The 21827-nt window shown below is 37.4% G+C and overlaps 1 protein-coding gene across 6 annotated transcripts in view; it reads right to left on the bottom strand.

The window, feature by feature from the left end:
* The window catches only part of LOC102220232 (RNA-binding motif, single-stranded-interacting protein 3), a 316476-nt gene that overhangs the window by 136871 nt on the left and 157778 nt on the right, over positions 1 to 21827 (bottom strand). For all 6 annotated transcript variants that reach the window (XM_023344472.1, XM_023344474.1, XM_023344476.1 and 3 more), the window contains one exon: positions 15840 to 15931. In XM_023344472.1, the coding sequence (XP_023200240.1) occupies positions 15840 to 15931 (92 nt within the window). The remainder of the gene's footprint in view (positions 1 to 15839; positions 15932 to 21827) is intronic.

Genomic DNA, 21827 nt, shown 5'->3' with positions numbered 1-21827 from the left:
AGTTTGCATTGCATTATGGGTAAAGTACATAGTATTACAGTAACTTACTGTATGTTTTGAAGTTGCAGTAATTTACTGTTTACACATTACAGTAGTGGTACTGTACTTATAATATACAGTAAGAATTATATTTGATTTCCAACGGTCATCATAGCTGCTTCATCGTGGTTCCCTGTTTCTGTATTTTTACTCCTTTAGTGGTTAACATATTTTTAAGGCAGAAAGAGAGCATGTACTTTTGTTTTTTTCACATCCTAGCTAACATTAATATGCAGTTTATCTAGCTACGTCATCAAGCGTGGCTTCGCTTCCGACTGTTTTCTGATGACGTTTGTTTTAAACTCCGAAGCTTTTTCTCTCCAAGTGCAAGTGCAGCTCTGTCTCCGTGCTGTGGGCTCACACTGCTTCAGCTCTTCAAGACAGGTAAAAAACCACTTCTTAGAAAACTGTTTGAAGCCAAAACCTAGTCTGGAAATGTACATTTTAGATGGAGTTAACGTAGCTTATAGCATCATGCTATAACTTAGCATTATAGCATGAGCTGGTTTGTGCTGGTTAGCCTGGTAAAATAACGTTATCTTTACGTTACTAACTCTGGTGTTTTATATAACTGGCATATTGCAACGTTATAAGTTACGTGTCTGTAAATGAGGTGAAAGAAAGGAAAATATGATGTTGTTATTTTTTGAGCTGGTTCGGAATTAACGTTAGCTAAGGTGCTAATTTTACCGTTGAAGGTTTTAGCTTGACTTTTGCCGCTTAATCTTCCTCGGGCGGCTTTAGGTTGAGATGAGCTCAGTGCTGAGTGTCTGTTAGCATTGTTGTTACATCCTATGTGGAACAATATAACCTTAACTGATAATTGATCCCCCCCTTCTCTTTTTTTTTACATCTAATGACTGTTCATTTGTTTAAACCATGATCTTGCAAATGTTAAAAGTGCAGATTAGCTACGTAGGTCAGCAAGGATGAATTTCTAACATTGTTCTTTTTTTTTTCTTTTCTTCAGATGATTTTTGTTTTAACTCCCAAGCTTTTTCCCTCCAAGTGGCTTTGCAGTTCTGTCCTGCTGACTGCTAACATAGCTTCATCTCTTCAAAAGACAAGACAACAGGTAAAAAGACAGCTCTTCAAACATATTTGAATCCACAAAATAGTCTGGAAATGTAGAGGAGCAGCTAACCTAATCTATAACTTTGAGCTTGCTACAGCTGGTTAGCCTGCAAAAGTACCATTACATCTCCAACATAGTGTATAAGAGTCTGTAAATGAGGACAAAGGTGAAAAAAATTAAAGTAGTTTCTGTTATTTTTTGAGTTTGTTCAGCCACAGTGGCAGGTGGACAAAAAAGTTAATTTCCAACCCTGGTTACATATGAGGACTGTTCACATGTTTAAACCATGCTCCTGCAAATTTAAGGTTAAGTCAGTACTAACAGGTGCAACTATGTACAGGTGTAAATTCTGCAGCATTTGTACTTCAGAATTTACAGAATTTTGTAGTCATGTGAAGAAACATCAACACACAGCTAATTATTGGTTTGCATGTGGAATAGAGCAATGTCCTGCTTCCTTCAGAACATTTTCTGCATTCAGGTCCCACATGCACAGGAGTCACCGCCATTGCAGAAGTCAGACTGAACACTTGTGGAATGTAATGCTTTAAAAAATGCATTTAGCCCCACAAACTGTCATTCACATCCGCTGTTTCAGAGTGGTAGCAGGATGTAGGGGTAAAGTCTAGTCTAGTCTCCGGGATGAGGTTCTCAAAAACCTGTTGTAATCTGGGTGAACTGGCCCTTTAAATATAAATTACTACCAGTAATTCATATTTAAGAGAGTATTCCTTTTATGTTTTAAAGGTATCTTCCACCAAGATGTCTGTTGAAATGGAAATGACCTTACCCACTACACCAAGGGTAATCATGCTTGGTAAGAGGAATATTTTCTATCACTATAATTTTTTCGTAGCAATGTATGTAATTGTTATGGTAGTCTGTACTTTTACTCACTAGCGTTAGCCTGACAAGGGTTTGTCTATTTTAGGGAATAGCTCGATGTCTGCAACCCGGTGGATGGTCAGTATGGAGGAGAAGGTATTTTTCCAGCCTGAGCAACTACATGACTTTGCCAGCGTCCTTGCTGTCTTTTTTGGGTCGTATTCTGTCTTCAATCTGGAGTATCAGGAGTCAGCATCCACCACGCTGGAGATGATACAATGGCAAGTACTCTACACCAAGCCATTTATGAATTAAATTTAATGACAGTTTGACTGATGATGAAGAACCATAGCTGATTGCTGTATTGTACGTCTTCATTAAAAAATACAATTAATATATTTTATTTCTGTTAAAAGATTCTTTGTGAGGATCAATCCAGATGTTGGTACCAAATGCACAGCCAAAGTCGGTACAAGCCGCAAGACGGGAAGTCTTGTCAAGAGGAAAGTAGTCAGTGTCAACTCCCAGATCACCACCTTCTTCCAACAACTTGCTGAATTTGAATGGAGGACTTCCAACTAGGTAAGTATTTTACCAAATGTAAATGTTTATTATTTTGTTGTCTTTTCCTCCTATCTTGCATGCTCTGACTTTACTTTAGCCTTTTTAATATGATTTTAATGATTATTTATAAATGGCATGTGATTCCTACACAATAGCCCTTTAGAGTAGCCTGCATCTTTTCTGTGTCCGTGGTAAAAAGTGGATGTTGCTGCATCTCTTAATAAATCACAGAAATGTATAAGTGTGTAGTCGTTTAAGTGTGGTGTATTTTTATACTATGCAGTTTTCAGTTTATTAGGCACACCTTTGCAGTAATTTGTCAGCACCAACAAAATGACTAAAAAGATTGTTGTACTTCATTGTCCCCTTGGGGACATTTGTAGTACGCAATCTTTTGAATTACTGAAGACTGACTGACTGCTTTTGCCATAAGCAATCCAAAAACCTGAAGTGAAGCCAGTCCTGCTCATTCTTTATGCAGCTTCTATTATCACTTCAGTCCAATTGATTTTTTTTAAACAAATTATCAACTTAATGCTGCTTTATGACAAAGATTTTATGCATGTGAACATTGTCACTTCAGCTTAATTTGTCAACTTCCTGTCGATTTGAAAATGTAGATAACTTCCTGACCATCTCATGACCTCCCACATTGTCTGTCTTATTCTTTACAGTTCAGCTTCCACAAGATGGATCCCACTGATTTTGTTTGACAAATGGAATAAAAGTTCTTCTGATGTAGGAAATGTGTTCTATGGTTTTGTTGTTTTACAGCACATTATATTGTATTGTGACATTGTTTTTTATGACATTGCGAATATGTAAATGGATTTTATTTCTACAAATCTGCTGAAAATAAATACCTGTTATTCACAGTACTTGGACTAAAATTTCTTTTATGAAATTTTTCGGTTTATGGTAAAATATTCTTATCTTAAAGAAATGTAAACTTTAATTTACAGTAAAACTCTGACATTATGTTGTGAAACAAGTTTACAGTAGACCAGCTTTACTATAAAATACAATTACTGTATTATACTAGAAACTACATTTACAGTAATGCAGTTATAACTGTAAAGCACACTCACAGTAAAAATTAACTGTGAAATATCATAACAGTAAAGGTACTGTAGAATGGTAATTACAGTAACTTACTGGCAACAGTGTTGCCAGTAAGGGTACTGTTGCCAGTAAGAGTACTGTAGAATGGTAATTACAGTAACTTACTGGCAACAGTGTTGCCAGTAAGAGTACTGTAGAATGGTAATTACAGTAACTTACTGGCAACACTGTTGCCAGTAAGGGTACTGTAGAATGGTAATTACAGTAACTTGCTGGCAACAGTGTTGCCAGTAAGTTACTGTAAAATTACAATAAAAGGTCTAACAGTGTAATACTGAAGTTTGGAATTGATCTTACTCAAATTGCCTAAGGTGCTATAAAGACATAAGTAAATGTATGAAGATACATGTCCTCCATCACCTGGACAGACTCAGAAAAACTCAACCTGGACTCCCAAATTTCTTTATCTGAAAAATCTGTAACTAAATCCAAATGCTGGGAGGCTCTTTACAGTTTATGAGCATTCAAAATGTGTAGAGATGCAGATGTAGAGATGAATGGAGACACAGCTAAAGGGAATGCATGGATGGGGATATATAAGCAGGAGTCTCAGGGTGGGTGGTAAAGAGGATTCCAATCAATGACTTAATTAGCATGACTGATGAAGACAAATTGAAATGGGTTATCTGAGTCAGGAGAGAAACGAGGAGTGAAATTTGACATGTCTTCAAAAGAACGAAAATAAGCAAAAGCAAATGTTGAGCTGAGATGTCGAGGAGAAAGTTTTAAAATCCTATTTGGGCCTAAAGTTGTCGGTAATGAAATAGAAAAAAAAAAAAAAGTACTCCTTAAAAAATGCACCAAACTTTCTTGGTGAAAGCTTTGCTTAACACTAAAGGTGTACGATTGATTTTCCAATACTCACGTCTGTTCCCGGGTTTTCTTCTCAAGGCCAGCTGAGTAAATGAATGCAAAGCGTTTCACCTGGTCTATGTGTGTCAGCGTCGAGCGTGGAAGCCCGGTCCTTTGAACGCCGTCTCTGTGGGCCCACTAATTGAGCCAGATCAATTCACAGAGACAGCAAGCAGGTTGGCACAGTTGCCACATCAAAGAGATTCTAATAACTGCACACTGTGGCCATTACTAAGCCTGAAAAAGCCATATTTATATTTGCTTCAAAGCCAGCCTGGCAGCAGTGAACAAACTGAGAAAGGAGGCCTTGAGTGTAAATTTTTTTGAGCAGATGATTGGACACAAGGCCATTTTGGAACAATTTGAGAGCAGAATAGATAATATTCACATATGCATAAATACAATCACTTAAACTGTGCTTTAATTAGGTGTAGCAAGAGTGGAGAGTCATAAAACCTGCAAAAACACCCTGATGATCGACTGATTATTCCTAAGAGCCATAATGTTTCACACAACCACATTTTGATATTGTTGAAGCATCTTTCTACCACACTCCACAGACTATTCCTTTAAATAATCCACTTGGTATTCATGTTTCATGACACGAAGGGGGAATTCACTAAGCTTTTTGGGTGAAAAAAATCTGTGTAAGAAACATTTGCACATCGACAGGGCTGCACCTAAAATACAGCAGTTGTAAAAATAAAAATAAAAATAAAAATACAGCACTTCAGGTGAAGTGGGATCATAGTAAATCTATTCAACATATTTGATATATAATGTGAACTGTGTCGTGTACAACAGGAATGCCAAAGTCAAATCCTTGAGAGCTACCTTCCTGCAACTTTTAGATGCATTTCTTCTTCAATACACATGAATCAAACAAAGTGGATCATTACCGGGCCACTGCAGAGCTGATCAGCTCCTAGTGAGGGAATTCAGTAATTTGATACAGGTGTGTTGGAGACAACTAAAAAGTCGTCTCCAACAATGACTATTTCCGCAATGAAAATCACAATGGCTATTTCCTGAAAACCGTTAACCTACTCCATATTGCATCATGAAAAATAAAAGCACTTGGTCAGTAAGTCCAGGACACCACTGATTCACAGAAGCATTAGTAATGCTAAAGCTGTCTCTTGCCAGTTATCTCCTTCCTCTTCATGATTCACTTTCTCACTTGCCTCTCTGCTTGATAAGTGATAAGTTTGTAACTTTGTTCATTAGTGTGGGCCTGTCTCCTGCTGTACAGGCTGTCTGAGGTGATATAATGGGTGGCAGACCTCTGGCTCTCCCCTTCTAGCTATCACTCTCTCTACCGGGTCTCACTTTGTGTCCCCCTCTCAACTTCCATTTTTCTTGCAACCCTTCCTACCTTTTCTTTCCACTTCGTCTCTTTCACTCCGGCTAGCTGCGTCTCTGTTTCTCACTTTCTCTCACGCTCTCAGCTCGGCACGTCTCCGCGTTGCTCTGCGAAATAATTTACCACACGCAGTGCTCCCGCGTATGATTGAAGCATAATTAGACAGCGGAGGCAGGGAAGCCAGCAGAGGTGCTTGGGAGCCAGCGCTCGTCAGATGGTCCGTCTCACTCTCACTGGCTTTGCCCTTCAAAACTATCACTTCTGCAGCAGGAGCTGGGAGAGGTGTGCTGTGATGAGCCACTGCTGAGTTAACTTTGGCACAAAAAGTCAGACATTAACGAGGAAGTTTATCTTTTTTTGGAAGTAAAATTATCTCCCAACATTGAAAGATACTTCCAACATTGTTCGCTTTTGCAATGTTTTGCAAAAGTTTTCATACTCCTTACACTTTGTTACAACTATATAAATATTTTGTACTACATATATAAAGCTGCGCTTTATTATAAAAATTGATAGTTATAAAACTAATTTTCTCCCCTTTTACTCTAATGGACCTAAATAAAACCCAGTGCAACAAATCAGGAGCAAAGTTATGGAGAAGTTTAAAGCCAGGTTATGTCATAAAAGAATATCACAAGCTTTGGACATCTCACAGAACTCTTTTAAATGGAAAGTGTTACACAACTGCAAATCTACACAACATGGCTGTCTGGCTACACTGACAGGCCAGGCAAGAAGTGTAAATAATCAGAGAAGCAGCCAAGAGGCCCATGGTAACTCTGGAGGCATTCCACAGTTAATGTGGGAGAATCTGTCGAGGCTGTAACCATCAGTCATGCAAATCACAAATCAGGCGTTTATGATATAGTGGCAAGAAGGAAGTAATTGTTGAAAAGTTTCAATAAGAGGTCCAGTCATGGAGAAGACGCACTCAACCAAGAAGGTGATCTGATCAGACGACATCACACAATCTTTCTTTGCTTCCATACAAAACCCCAATGTGTGACAGAAAACTAACACTCCATTCTCACGGCAAAAACATTGTGGTGGAAACATCATGCAGTGGCAAGTTTTACTTTAACATGAACAGGGAAGTTAGAAAATAATTAAGACGGGAATAGAGTTTTACCTTACAGTCAATGATACGTTAGAATGGCTTACATTAGACCCAAAATTATGTTGGAATGGCCCAGTCAAAGTCCAGACTTGCTGTTCACAGATGTTCTGCTTCTGATCTAATTGGTTTCCAGAGGTCCAAGCTGATAAAATGCACTAAATTTTATGGTAATAACAATTTAAAATATGTTTTTACTTGTCAGATGTGTTCTTAATATATCCATGATAATAAGATTTTGACTTTAAAGCAGCATACATTTCAGTCTGCTTTGAAATCTAAGAGCTTTTTGTCCTCCTTTGCACAAAAAATGATGGAGAGGGATACAATTTACAGTGAAATATTCACATGCCATATGCAAACAGTGGAAACCATCATTCAGGTTTGTTGTTAGTTGTGTATAAATGGTGACTATGGTGAGCATAAAATATGGAGCTGGAGCTGTTGTGAGCAGCTATGATCATTAGGATGCCAATGTTGATGGCAGCTTCAGAGGAAAAATGCTGATCACCGCACTGACACCATCTGCTCTGCCAACAAACACTGAGGCAGATGTCAGAGGGGAACTGGCATTATATTCAAAGTGGCACACATCGCTCCAAAAGGTGCGTGATGCTGCTGAGTGAGCACCTGAATCCCCAGTGTCTGTCCAATTATCCCACTGTGTAAAGAATACGCTGTATTCCCAGCGCATTTCTTCCAAATTTAACCCATGCTATTGGGAAGAAGCGGGCCTCGCTAGGCTAGCTGTTGTCAGCAACCAACTGTAACAGCACTGTCAGCCGTCCCTTTGATTACCGCCCAGAGGTCACCCTGTGTTGAGCCGAACCGTGCGGTCCGGTGTGTCAGCTGAGCTGAGACGTCAGAGAAGTCACCTTTAAAGGATAATAAGAGGACTGCTGACTGACTGCAGACCACCCAGGGGGGGATTCGTGCTTTTTCCACATGAATATAAATGTGATATTGACAGGAAATTTTCCCCAGGAGAGAGAAGCGAACAGACAGCAGAAGAGACGGCGTGGGGGGACACAAAGTGAAAGTGAAAATTCATGAGAAACAGACAGCAGGACTGATCACTCAACTTTGTTTCACACTGTTGTGGTTTCTGCTGTTCATTACTGCTTGATGGACCAGTGGTTCCTCTCAGTTTTAGCATAAATATTTGGGATTCACTTCAAGGACATATGTTAATGATGCCATTAACACAATTTCTCTACCATTTGCAAAGTGAGTGGAAAGTAGCACCCCTCTGTTTGCCCTTACTTCTAAGAAGCCTATAAATATTGCCAATGATGCACAAAAGGCTTCATTAATACTGTTTAGATTAGCAGTTCCAAGACAATTTAGTTTTTAATCCACACTTGTAACCCTAACTATTGCAGATAAAGGAACTCAAATGTAAGCCAGTGTTTGGCTAGTAAGTCAATGAATAATGGCATGATACCATCCAGTCAAATAAACCATTGCAAAATCTATTAATTAGTATTATGGTTATCTTTTAAAACCAATGGCAAACCTACTGTATGTATGTCAGCAAACAGACAAAACACCTACATATTTTCCTGAACACAAGATGCCCATAGTGAAACATGTTGGTGGCAGTTTCATGCTGTGGGGAGGATTTTCCCTTTTCCACATGCAAACAGTGTATGTGGAACATTGCTCATAGTTGATTGTAATATCTTTAGCCAAATACACCTTCCAAAGAGGTTAGAAATTGTGAAATCTTATTTAAGTCTCAAATCCAGACTTAAATAAATTTGTGGCAAGACTTGGAAAATTGCTCTACGCAGATGCTCTCAGTTCAGTTTGAAAGACATTTAGCTATTTTTGTAGGAAAGGATGAAAGAAAGTTGTCGGTCTCTTTGAAAAGCTGATATAATATGCTGAACTCTGAAATGTTTCCAATAACACACCAAAGGTTTCAATTGTACTGCTTGGGAATTAAACTTTTAAATAAAACCCCATTCTGGCTTAGAACGAACACATCTGCAAAAAAGTAAACTATTACACATTATTTTATCCTTTCATCACTGTTACTTTTATCTTTTACAAGCAGCTGTAAGAATATGCTACATTTAAGCAGTTATATTTTTCATGTAACAGCATTTATAGATTTTGTCCAATGGTCCCCAACTTAAACCACTGATGGGGCCACAGTTCATGTATAATCTTTTGAAAAAAAAAAACAACAACAAAAAAACTCAGCCATGCACATGTAATTATTTCCAGATATCTCTTTTTCCCACTCAGCTAGAATAAATAAATACCCAACTTGCCATCAATAAATAATTTGAAGCAAAAACAGGGCATTTTGCATGGAAAAACTAACTCGTTTGTATTTATGCTTTTTCATCTCTAAAAGTATCACAGGATTTCTAGTCAAAATTCATATTGGAAACAAGAAATGTCCATGGGATATTAGCGTTGCTTTGCTAATTCTCAGATGTACACGCTGGAAAAATAAAGTAGAAAATGGACAGCTTTGTTTTCATCCAGACTGTTATCAGCAAAAGCCGACTGCAGCGAGAAAGGGGAGGGATGATTTCCATAAAGACTGGCTGTTGTCTGAAAGCAAGCAGCTGTCAGGCGGAATTACCTCTCCGACACAGACACCACAATCGAGGGCGCCCTTCCCATAATTCAGTCTGATTGGCTCAAGGGGAAAATGGCAGCCTGTGGAGAGCGAGGCGAGCGGCTGGTTGACAGGTTTGCATCTGCGAGGCTTGATGCGGCGTTTGCCTGTTATCATTTTGTCTGCTCGACGTGTCAGTTTTCTCACTTCGGATAGCTACCTGAACAAAGTGGCACGGAGAGTGGAGTCCGTGCTGTGAGGAAGCAAATAGGTGCCTGTGCTCTGTTTATCAAGACTCTCGCAACAAAAGGTGATGAAGAAAATAAGTAACATCGCACGTCTTAGAAGATTTTGGAAATTATGAAGCATGGTAGTATTGTTTGGTATAAATACTACAATTTTTTTGTATTGTTACAAATTTCTAACTGCCATACATATAAGAAAAAAAAAACTATGCAGCAGATTCAAGCACTTGTTGCTAAGATGCATGTGATTTTTTATTCACATGCAAAACAAAGTTGGGTTTTTGCATTCATAGACCAAAAATTGCGTGTGTTCTTGGTTTTAAAGCACTTCATGAATTGGTGGTGGGAAAAAGAAAAAAAAAAATCCAAAATTATTAAGTATTTAAACTAATAATAACAGATCAAATACCACCCACAAAAAAGTATAATTCTAATTTCTGGCTAATTAATGTAATTTTTCTTCGCATTTGTCCAATTTACTGTATTTACTTTAGACAGGTTTTCTAAATTGTGAAGAACAAAATATGTCCACAGTTTCTATAGCAAAAAAAAAATGTGGATGTAAATGTATTTAAAATAATAATAAAAAACCCATTACATACCAGGTGTTAAAATCAATGACCTGAGTAGCTTTTCACAAGTTTGAAGTGCTTGAAATAACCGACTGCCTCCCTCTCCAGTAGCCACCGTTTCTTTATATGTATATTCTTGTATATTTTCCATACCTCGTGAGTTGGCTGGTCATAGTCTGCAGTATGAGAGCCGTGAAACTGATGGCCATGCAGGACAGCCTGTTTTTAATTGAAGATGAATCTGTCCAGTGTGCAGTGAAGCTAAGAAGTGACATTGGGCAAACAATCAAACGCCAAATGTTGTTAGTAGTCAAAAGTGGCCACGTCAGATGATATATTCCGCAATAGCAAACATTTTTATCCAGCTCAGTTAGCTCCAAGCCCGCAGAGCAGAGAGGCTGGGACAAAAGGCCATCACTCTGAGTTCACCACTCTGTAAACATTTTCCCATCAACTTTGGAAACTTGATGGGAGTTTACTCCGAAACGGACAGTGTCAGAACTGGAGGAAACATTTCCCCTGTGTCCCCGACAAGCCAGTCAACCAAAACAGGAAAGGTTAACACTGGGGATGGTGCTGTTCCGGTAGCATAACTAACACACCTTATTGTGTTATGCCAGACAAAACAAGAAAAGCTAGACATTCATTTTAAAAACTTAAATGTTCAGGGATTTGTCCCACTTTTTTTCCAACATACACATCTGACTGACAACTGACAGTAACAAGCAAAAAGCGAGATGTTCTACCCCACCCTGCACAAAAAGCTTGAAGATTAAAATGCTTTGAACATAAACCAGAACCATTTTTGACAGAGGTCAGCAGCTGTCTTCATTCAGTTCTGGTCTGAAGAATGATTAACAACAAAAAAAGTAACAAATATATTTTTCTCTACAAAAAAGTACACCCAACCTATTTGTTTGCTCTTTTCATCAAGTGCAAATAATTATGAACTTTTGCTTTTCCCTTCCTTAGATACACTTTGTAAAACATTTCTATTTTACATACAGAATTATCTAACAGTCCGTGATGAAATTTGGACTCCAGTTTAAAGTGTTCCATATTGATTTATTATATCTTATCTTCCAAATATAATTTTTATCATTAAATAATTGTATAACAAAATTTAATGACAGCATGCAAGAACAACTTTTAAACAATGATTGGGCTTCCTACCACACATTTGATTTGCAAATGTCTTTGCTCTTTATTGAATTGCACTACTTCACTTTTATTCATCACTACAAAAATCATGCTTCATATACGGATCACCAGAAAAACCATATGTTGGTACTAATTAGGATAAAAACCTAACTTTACCTTTACTATGCATGTAAGCATCCAATCAAGCTCTGATACTGTATAGTGTCGGGTTCATAGGCAAACCCAAATACTAACAACCCCACACTTGCACCCCTGGACATGTTCCAAGTGTTCTTCTTTGTGGCTTGTGTGGAGGTGAGTGACAAGGAGGGAGGTACAGGGGGAAGTGTCCTTTAGGTGTCTTAATTATGGCGCTTCTCCTCCCTCTCACTGTCACAGTCCCCAGGGGAGAGAAAGACAAAAAGAAGGCAATGTTTCATCTCTGCTGCCTTGGTATTTTAAATTCCGAGGGGAGTTAGAGGAGAGACAGCAAGCTATTTCTTTGGAAAAGGAGGAAAAGAGAAAAATCAAATGATGGCTTCTCTTTCTCCTCCATTTCTTGCCTCCTTTGCAGTTGTGTTTAAAATAAGGCATCTTAATAAAAGAGCTTTAATGGCGTCAAAGCAGGAGAAAAAGGCACAAATTGATTACTGTGACGATTTTATTTAATGAGCTCAAAGCCTCTGGCTCTAACTTGGTATTCGTTTATTACTTTGTTGTGGGGAGATATATGTGACAAAATGGAGCAAGAGCAGCGAGAGAATCGGGAAGAATGTTCCTCATATGGAAGTGGTGGCGTTGGTGATTTCTTCCTGATTTAGATTCAATCCAGAACTCATCTGCCTTTTCTCCCTCTTATGCAAAATACGGCTGTGCTATGTACAGTAAGGAAAATAAGTATTTGAACAGCCTGCACGTTGCAAGTTCTCCCACTTAGAAGTCATGGGGGGGGCTGGGGGCTGAAATTTTCATCTTAGGTGCATGTCAACTGTGAGAGACATAATCTTAAAAAACAAACAAACAAACAAAAAAACAAATCGGAAACCAGGATGTATGATTTTTTAAATAATTTATTTGTGGGTTACTTATTTGCAGCAGATTTCTGAGTGGGAAAAACTGCAAAGTCGCAGGGTGTTCAAATACTTATTTTCCTCACTGTATGTATTTATTGAATCAAAAAGAAATTAATAACATTTACAAACTAAAAACATATATATAAATATATACTTACATGATTTTAAAATATTTAAAATTTAAACTTAGGTATTTCTCAGTAATCATTTTTTTACAATAAAAAACAGGAAACAAATATTTGAATATATTTTATATTCGAAAGTCAATGCTGAGCTCTCTTCTTTTTTTAAATTAAATTATGAATATATATAAAAAAAGATGTTGCAGAAAATGGATGGCATCAAAAACAATTTGGCAGACAGGCAGGCCCAAAAACAGCAGACTTAATTATTGATGGGAATAAATTACTCTCATTGGATGTTGGCTAGGCAACCTGTAGTGGATGTGAAAATAAAGATGGGTATTAATGTGTATGCCAGAGGGTAAAAATGGCATCAAACAAAAGGCAAAGAGAAAAAAGACAGGGGGGAGGCATTAGGACGTAGAGCTGGTAGAGTGATGGTTGTGATACCTGGTAAAGAGACATTAGAGAGATGCAGAGGGAGTCTATAAAAGCAAACTACTCCTTAATGTCTCTCGCAAGTGTGATAAAGGCACAGGGTTGTAGCACAAAAAGAATGCTGGCCTTTCTATTTGAATGAACAGAGCAAGGGGGCATTCAAAGCTCAACTATTATACATAAATGCTAATAAAAAATGATTTCATGAATGTGCCCACGCACACATGCAAACAAAGGTTCTCCAAAAAAGGTCAGCTCCTTTGTTTTGGGACACAGGACCCCCTCAGATGAAAATATTGACAGAGAATAGGTGAGCAATGCAAAGAAAGGCCCTAAAATGAGATGGACAAAGATTCTATCTGTATTCTGAGAGCCTGCCCTCTTATAAATATTGGAAGAAGGACACTGGTGGGGAGAGGAAACGGCCAAATGGTGCATTTGAGAAATGGCACACCTGAGCACCACGCGGGATATCATCTCCCCCTGTCAGATCCCATCCCATTTGATCAAAATAATCGCCACCTTCATCGTTATCATCAATTCTGCCATCTTCACTGGCGCCATTCTCCATCTCATCAGCCCTTCTTTGGCTTCAAGAGTGGGGGGGTGGGAGGGGATTTTTGGGATCAGATCAAATGCTTACATCTCATCTGTGAAAATCACTCATGGTGCACCTCTCAAAGTCATCACCATATTTATTGCTTCAATGCTGCCGACATATTTCCCACCTATTTAGATATTCGGACATTGTTGAACATTTCATTGGTGCCGCAGCAGCGCAAAGGAAGGCTCCTGCTGGGCTTTGTTTACATCAACCATTGTTCGACTAACAAGGAAATACAAATTGAAATTCAAATTTTAATTTGAAGGAAATTAAATATCCTTGAAAGAGTAATTTATTTCAGTAAATCAATTCAAAAGGCAAACATCCTGTATGAGATGGTGATATGATGTGTGATATTTCAAGCTTTTTGGTTAATTCTAGAGATTTTGGCTTCGAACTAATGAAACCCACAATTAAAGGTTTTTCAGAAAACTAATTTTACACTGACAACTAAAGAAATGACTGTTAAAAGACAAAGTTATGTTATAACCTACGTGATAAACATCAACCACAGATGGTCACCAATACCCTCAACAAAGAGGGAAAACAAAAAAATTTTGCTTCTGAAGAATTGGCTGTATCAAAGTAATTTAATGGAATGTTTTGTGGAAGGAAAAACTGAAATTGAAAGTGAACATTGTGTAATAAATGAAATGTTAAACTGTGTTCTAATTTTGTGAGATGCATCTGTTAAATAAAATGTAAAAATGAAATAAAAAACTGTAGAATTTAATTTCTTGTCAGGCTGACAATCACATTATAGTCACGTCAAAGTGCCAGAAAGATTTAGGATTCTATATTTAAGATGCAAATTAGATCATGTTGTGGTCCGTGTGTAATTTCACCAGTTAGGCTTGCTTGCCAACATGGCCTTCATTGAACAACTTACTGCTGTCTCTATGAGCCTGTTTCATCTGCTTCTACTTTAACGCTTTGTTAATGCGGCACAACACAACTAACCAGGCCGGTCAAAGTTCACAGAGCAGATCCAGTTCAGACACAAGCAGACACGCAAACCAACATTCAGCCCACATCACTTCTCTGAAACAAACTACATCCTTATTTCTACACATCTTGTCTTTTCATAAAGCATCAGAAATAAACAGATGTACATACTCCACAGTCACCTTTAAATGTCTGAAAGAAAGACAAAGCAGCTTACAATCCACAATAAACAGGCTTTCTTATATTAAAAGTTGTTATTAAACTGCAACATATTGCAGATAATTACATCCAGGAAAAGTGTGTTCATGGTGTAAAGCTGAATGTTTGTGAGACCCTCAGAGATCCATCTACATTTTTTAAATGCATTAATGAGATGGAGATATGAATAGGCATCGGTCGGTTCATAGTATAAAGGTAACCAGAGTTACGAAAGTTTATGGTTTAAAAACGTCTACAAAATTTTGTCAAATTTTACCATTTTTCAAGATTCTACATTTCTCTTCCCTACAGTAAAGATAAATTAAGCTGTTTTGAATATTTCTGAAAAACAATAGCGAGGAAATTGAAGGAGTGCCCACTTTCACTCATTTGAAGCAGCGCTGTTTTTAACTAAAATAAAAACATAAGCTATGAGTAGGCTGTGAAGCAGCCTACTGTAGGCTCAACCTGATCAGACCGCATGACTAATTAATATGAGTTCTGTATAATTCTGTCAGTTTGGGGATTTCAGAATCGCAAAACTCTGCATGGTAGATTTTGCACATTGATATAGTCAGTGGATTGGATGGTGTCTCAAAGCTGCTGTAGCTAGTGATGTGCAATTGCAGGCGCCATTACAGTGAGGCATATAAACAAAACCAAACTGTTCTGATAAGGGATGAGTATGTCACAAAAATGGCAGTGGTGCTCTTATTTCTAATCCAACATCTATGAAATAGATTAATTTTTGACTTGATCTTAAATATTAAATTCAAAACATCCATAAATCAATGATGGATGTACCAACATTTGAACAACAGTTGCTTTTCAGTTTTATGTAACGGCAAATTGTTCTTTTAATTTTATGTGTAAATACAGTGAAACTGTGACGTTTCTTCAAAATTAAAATGTGAGAACCTCATACTGACACATGGCTATTCAGTATCTGGTGAAACAAAAAATCCCTCCTTACCTTGGCCATTTGGGCTTGCACCCCAGTGGCTTTGAGAGATGACACGGCCTTCTGAGCTGCAGCTGGACTGTCAAAATCCACAAAGCCATAACCTTTAAAAACAAGGGGGAAAAAAGGCAAAGAAATCAGAAATAATAAACATTATTTAGGAAAAAATGAGTGCAGATGACTAACAAGGAGAATGACGAGCACTTGGTAATTGTAGCAGTAATAGGTTGGTAACATGACTACAGAGGCTGCCAGTTTTCATATCTGGTGAGCACTACATTGTTTGATAATTAGCGACACTGACGTTCATAGGGGGATGCTATGCATCTTAATTAGTAGCATGGATGAGCGATTTAGTAATAACAAACCCCGGCACCCTGCCCACCTCTACCTCCACACACTCTGATCCAGTAATTCACACACAGTTGCACACACTTTGAGCAAACACCCATAAACAAAGGCGCACTGAGTAGCTGTTTGTGGCAGGCTGTGGTTTAATGACACCTCATATGCATTAATTTCAATTAAGGTAATGATCATTTCTGAAAAGTCCACAATTTAAAAACACTGATTAAAGAATATCGCAGATACTTGCATAAACATAAGAGATGTTCATTAATTTTTCAAAACGACGCTTTTCTCCTGTTCAGCCTTTTGATTTTTGGAGACTGACGCTGGCAGACCCATGTCGTGTTCCTCAATCGCCAGCATATTAACTCAACCCCATTTCACAGCCTCCATAATCCTCTCCCTGGTAACAAATCTCCCAAAGTTTGACAGCATACGAGAGCAGCTGCCATTTCTCTCCCTCTCTCATCCTCATAAAGACACTTTATAAATTCCCCAGAATTTAACCTCGCTGTTCATCTTCTTACCGCTTTCTTCTATCCATCTCTTTCTCCAAAACACTTTCCCTCTCTGTCTGTCTCTCATATTTTTGTCGACCTTAACAGTCACCAGCCCCCATCTGGAAATTCATCAAAGCAGGGATGCAGGGGGGGAATGAAATATGTGACTGTGATTTATGAGTTATTGTGATCCCGACGTTCTGCGGGATGTATCAGAGACGGGGGTCACGTCCGTGTTAATTAAAATTTGGTGGCGGATTAAAAGCAGTCAATGGTGCCCTCTGATCCACTGTTTCAGGAGGAAAGTGTAATTAGAACAGGATAATAGCTGCAAGATTTTCCATCGGAGGGGGTTAAGCATAAACTCACAAATGTCTAAGTACACATGAAAACGTACTTTTATCCTGTCATACATGTAGACGGTTTATACAAATAGAGATGTTGTTACTTTCTCTCTCATTTGTGCTGCGGTAGCGGAGAGGGGTCATTTTCCTGTTGGATGGCCGTTAGGGAGAGCAGGGTAATGTGAAAATCATAACCTGTGGTGGAAGAGAAATCGAGCGCGAGGACTGATTAATGGCCAGCTGTTAGAGTGGCTCTAGGAGGGGTGGCTCTTTAATTGTGGAAATATGAAGAGCCAGAGTAATATGTCCTGATTCAAGTAGGCAGATTTTTTTTTCATTTTCTTTCACAAAAGGTAATTTTTCATCCACCATTATTTTTCAAGTACCTGTAATTAAACAGTGCATCCAACTGTTCTGTTACACTAAATGACAACTAAGATCAGTGGCAAGAACATGACAAATATAAGTCTGTGGTGGAGTTTGATTAAAAACTGAAAACAAAAAAACAAAAATTTAGTGAGACGTACATATAAAGAAAAAATGTTTCTCTTTTGGGGAACATTTTAATCTGAAACTACTTAAATCAACTGGATGTTATCTAAACCCCAAATCAACTGTTTTTGCAGTTAAACTGTACATAAAGAAAGATATGGAAATTATGACATTTTGATATTTAAAATAATCTTAGTGCTGCCCTCTTTGGGTTGGAGGATGGCCACTGCAGTTGAATTTTCCTATTGGCTACAACTGCACAATTTGGTCGATGTCTATGTCACAGTCCCACATTTGGGTAAAAAACAATCTCACTCAGGCACACATAATGTTAGAACGAAAAATGTTCATGTATTTTATTAGGACTTTATGTGACAGGTTGATAAGTGGCATATAATTATCAAATGTAATAATAATAAAGCATGCTTATTTTACAAATTTATAATTCATATTATTTCATTTAATAATGAAAAGCGGGTGTAAAATTGTCAAACTAAGACCAGCTGTGAAAAATAAAACAGCATACATGACGATACTTGGAAGAAAAAGCCCAAAACAAAGTCTGCCAACCATGAGCTCTTTCTTATTTCCTAAGACACCGTTAAACTCTACATGAAAAGAGTCAAAAAAAAGTGAACAGTCCAGAAACGTGATAAGCGACCCATTTACTGCAATGTATAACTTAACAGAATTATAAGACGCTAGTAGTAAATAATAATAGCTTCAATAGAACTAAAAATATTTTAAAAAGGACTGCCAACAATCAAACAACCTTCCCTCTTAATTTTGCTAAGGTGGCTAAAGGACATTTTGTCCCTCATCAGACGACTACAGTGGCAAGCAGAAGTTGACGTATTTAAGTAAAGCTGTCAAACAAACTGAGAAATCACAACAAATTCCTTTGATATATTGTGGAATTGAAGCGTACTACAACATAAAATGGAAAGCCTCAGCAAAGCAAAACTACTTGAGGATATGTGTTCACGATCAATCATCTGGAAATGCCTATAGATGATGGAAACGGTTACAGTGATTTAAAACAGCATTTAACCCAGACGTTTTTGATAAGATAGCTTTTCAAAATAACCCAATCCATAATGTCAGACATCTTGATCTCTTTCTGTCTACATGCTGTGAATTTATTAGCACTGCATAAAATTTCAGCAGCACTGTCAGCCTACCGGTTCCCTATTAACACTCTAAAATAACTGCATCGTACTGTAAGCTACACTTAGAAACCACAGCTCTTAGCTTATGAAATTTAAGTTTGATCATTACCTGAATGTCTTCTGACATTTCGAGTGCAGCATCCTACATGCAATATCTGATCATATCATGGCAACATTCAATTGTGCCTTTAATTCAGTAATCATTTTTTGTTTAATTAAACTTTACTACCCGTTTTTCACTCATCACAGATAACATTTTGCAACCATAACATTTGAAGGTCACATCCTGCCACATTATTTTTATACAGAAGCTCTGTATGACTGTATTCTCAGTCTTCCCACTAATGATGGAATTTAGATCTTTTTAATTTGACTGAGGTGACAATATAAATAAAGCCCCATTCCCCTTTAGTTCCACTCATTAGAGTATTTTAACTCCGCATTTAGGCGAAGCATGTAATGTAACTGAGGCCCTTCTGGGAAATGATTCACTTTAATAATCAGAACATTCCAATGGTGAACACTTGAAACTGCTGATTACAAATTTAATATTCACCCCATTACCACCTGGAGTGCACTTATCAAACTTTAAACAGAATGAGGATTTTGGAAATGCTGACCCATATTCTGAGAGGTGGAAAAAGAGAGAGAGAGGGAGAGAGAGAGAGAGGGGATAAAGAGTGATAGAGAGAGAGAGAGAGAGGAAAGAGAATAAGTGCACAGAGGGAAGAAAAATATTTTCTGGGGTCAGTGGAAGAAGACCCAACTGACTATGTGAACTGGCAGCAGAAGTAGGTCCAGTTTGCTCTTTTACTGTGCAGTTATTCTGGCTGATATGTGCAAAATGACTCCATGATGTATAATATTATAACCACAAAATAAAACTATTACAGGTTTAAGCAATAGAAAAAGGAGATTCATAACTGAAAGAGAAGCAGAAACAAATCATCAAATTGTGCTTCTATCAGACAGAATGGCTGAGTGATTATCATTATTGTTCACTGAATGAATCTGCAATTATTCTGACTCATCCAAAGGATTTCAAGGAAAGCTTAAAGTAAGATGGTTAGATATTAAATAATTATGCAACTTAGACTGAGGATTAAGGTAAAAAATGTACTTGTGCTTATTTTAAGTTGATTTTTAAATGTACGGAGACAAAATGGTCTAAAAGAAAATATTAAAAACAAATATCGGTTATTTTAAATGTTGCAATGAAATAAATATACAGTATTCAGTTTTCAATACCATATTCTTTTGAATTAAATAGATATTTTTATATATCTGAAGCTTTTGTGACGTATTTATTTTTTCCACAAAGTTTCCCTTGTTAGAACCTGACTATTTATCTGCAAAGTAGGATTTTTATTTTCTGTTTATCATGAGTACTTTTGTTGGAGACAGCTGGAGACATTTTTAGAGCTTTTAAAAAGTTCCCAGCCAGCATTCATTGGACAAACATAAAGACAGAGGATTGACATTTATTTCTTGCTTTGTTGTGCATCAACACAAATCTTGCACTTTTATTATCATTCAGGCCTTTTTATTGATAATGTCAGGCAAACAAAACCAAAATTAGTTAAATTGCACAAAGCCATTTGCTTCTAGGATTGTTTATATGAGGTGTAGACCGTAAAATTAAGAAAAATAAATCTGTTTGTTACTCAAAACTAAGTGGTTGGTTCAGATACTGACTTATATAAGTAAACTTATTACAGAAGTACAATTAACACTTTGCCTCACCTTTGCAAGAACAACATGTGCTTTGCTGCATGTGGATTTTTTAGCACAAGCGGCACCAAGATAATTAAAAACTAATTAAAGATTTGCTTGTTTACTATCAGTGGTATAACACAACACAGAACGATTTAAATAAAACCTGAATTTGTCTTTATATTTTTCTTCTCATTAGATGTTTTGGGCAGAAACCTTTTTAGCTCAAAACATTATTTGCTTTACTCCATAAAGGTGAGATGTTTATATGCAAACTAATTGTATGAAGGCAAGTTACCTTTACAGAACTTGCTTTCGTGAATAAATATCTTCCATTAAGTGACTTTATCATCAGTTTTGAGAACTATACTTGCAGATTCAAAATGCAGGTTTAAAAAAAATTGTAAATCTGAAAATATTGTATATTCAGATGATTAAAATTGATTGCCTAACCCTGAACTCACAAAATTATGAATTTATAATTTTAAAGTTGCTACAAATCTTAAGGTTTAAACACAACACACAATTTTTTAAAGATTTTTTTAAGTGCTCAATGAATTTGACAAAATCATTTGAAAGAGCATGCTTGATATATTAAAAAATAGCCATTTTCCATATGTCAGGTCGTCCACAATCTTTGGAATATTAGAAAAAATATAAAGGCAGAGGTGAGAAATGTTATGCTTTTGTGAAATAGCCCAAAAATTGTCAACATTTAAATATATGCATTTTAGCCAAGTGCAATGTCTATAACAGGCATGTTTACTGCTGCACTGATCCTTGATGAGTCACTTAGCTGAAGAAAAAGTCAATTAGGTTGTAAACAGTTAAAAAGCCATGCTAGACACCTAAGAAAGACACACATCATCATGAAGATGAGTGCAGATGTTGCCAGAAAGAAAGGTTTCACAACTCAAGTCAATGTTGCACTGCCTCTGTATTCAGTAAGTGCACTTTCTCAAGTTACAATCTCAAGAGGGATGCAGGGGGCAAGGTGTTGCTTTGAAGCCTCTGCGCAGACACAAACACCCAATCGATTGCTGTCACTTAAAAGCAGCTCAAAGTGACGGACTACATGCGTGGCTGCTGATAATATTGTGCAGTTGCACACCAATATGCACACGGAGTCGCTGAAGGACACGTGCAGACAGGGAGAATGACACCACCACACACTCCTTCTCACAGACACACAAACAGAGAGTAATGTGCAGACACACAGACAGTCTGAGAGGAATAAAGAGAACATGAGCTGCCATATCATATTTCCTGGTCTGGCTCTAACTGGTAGCCTGTCAAGATAAAAGGACCATCTTCAATCAGTTACTACATGACAGTGCTGTACTACCCTTGCCTTGCCTTTACTCTGTGCTCTGTGGATGTGCTTGTGTGTACAGGAGGCAAGGTGCTCCATAACACAGTGTCTTTAAGAAGGTG

Source organism: Xiphophorus maculatus, chromosome 13 (assembly GCF_002775205.1).
Source record: "Xiphophorus maculatus strain JP 163 A chromosome 13, X_maculatus-5.0-male, whole genome shotgun sequence".
Classification (NCBI taxonomy): domain Eukaryota; kingdom Metazoa; phylum Chordata; class Actinopteri; order Cyprinodontiformes; family Poeciliidae; genus Xiphophorus; species Xiphophorus maculatus.
The sequence above is the reverse complement of the archived record's forward strand: the minus strand, read 5'-3'. Positions and strand labels throughout refer to the sequence as shown.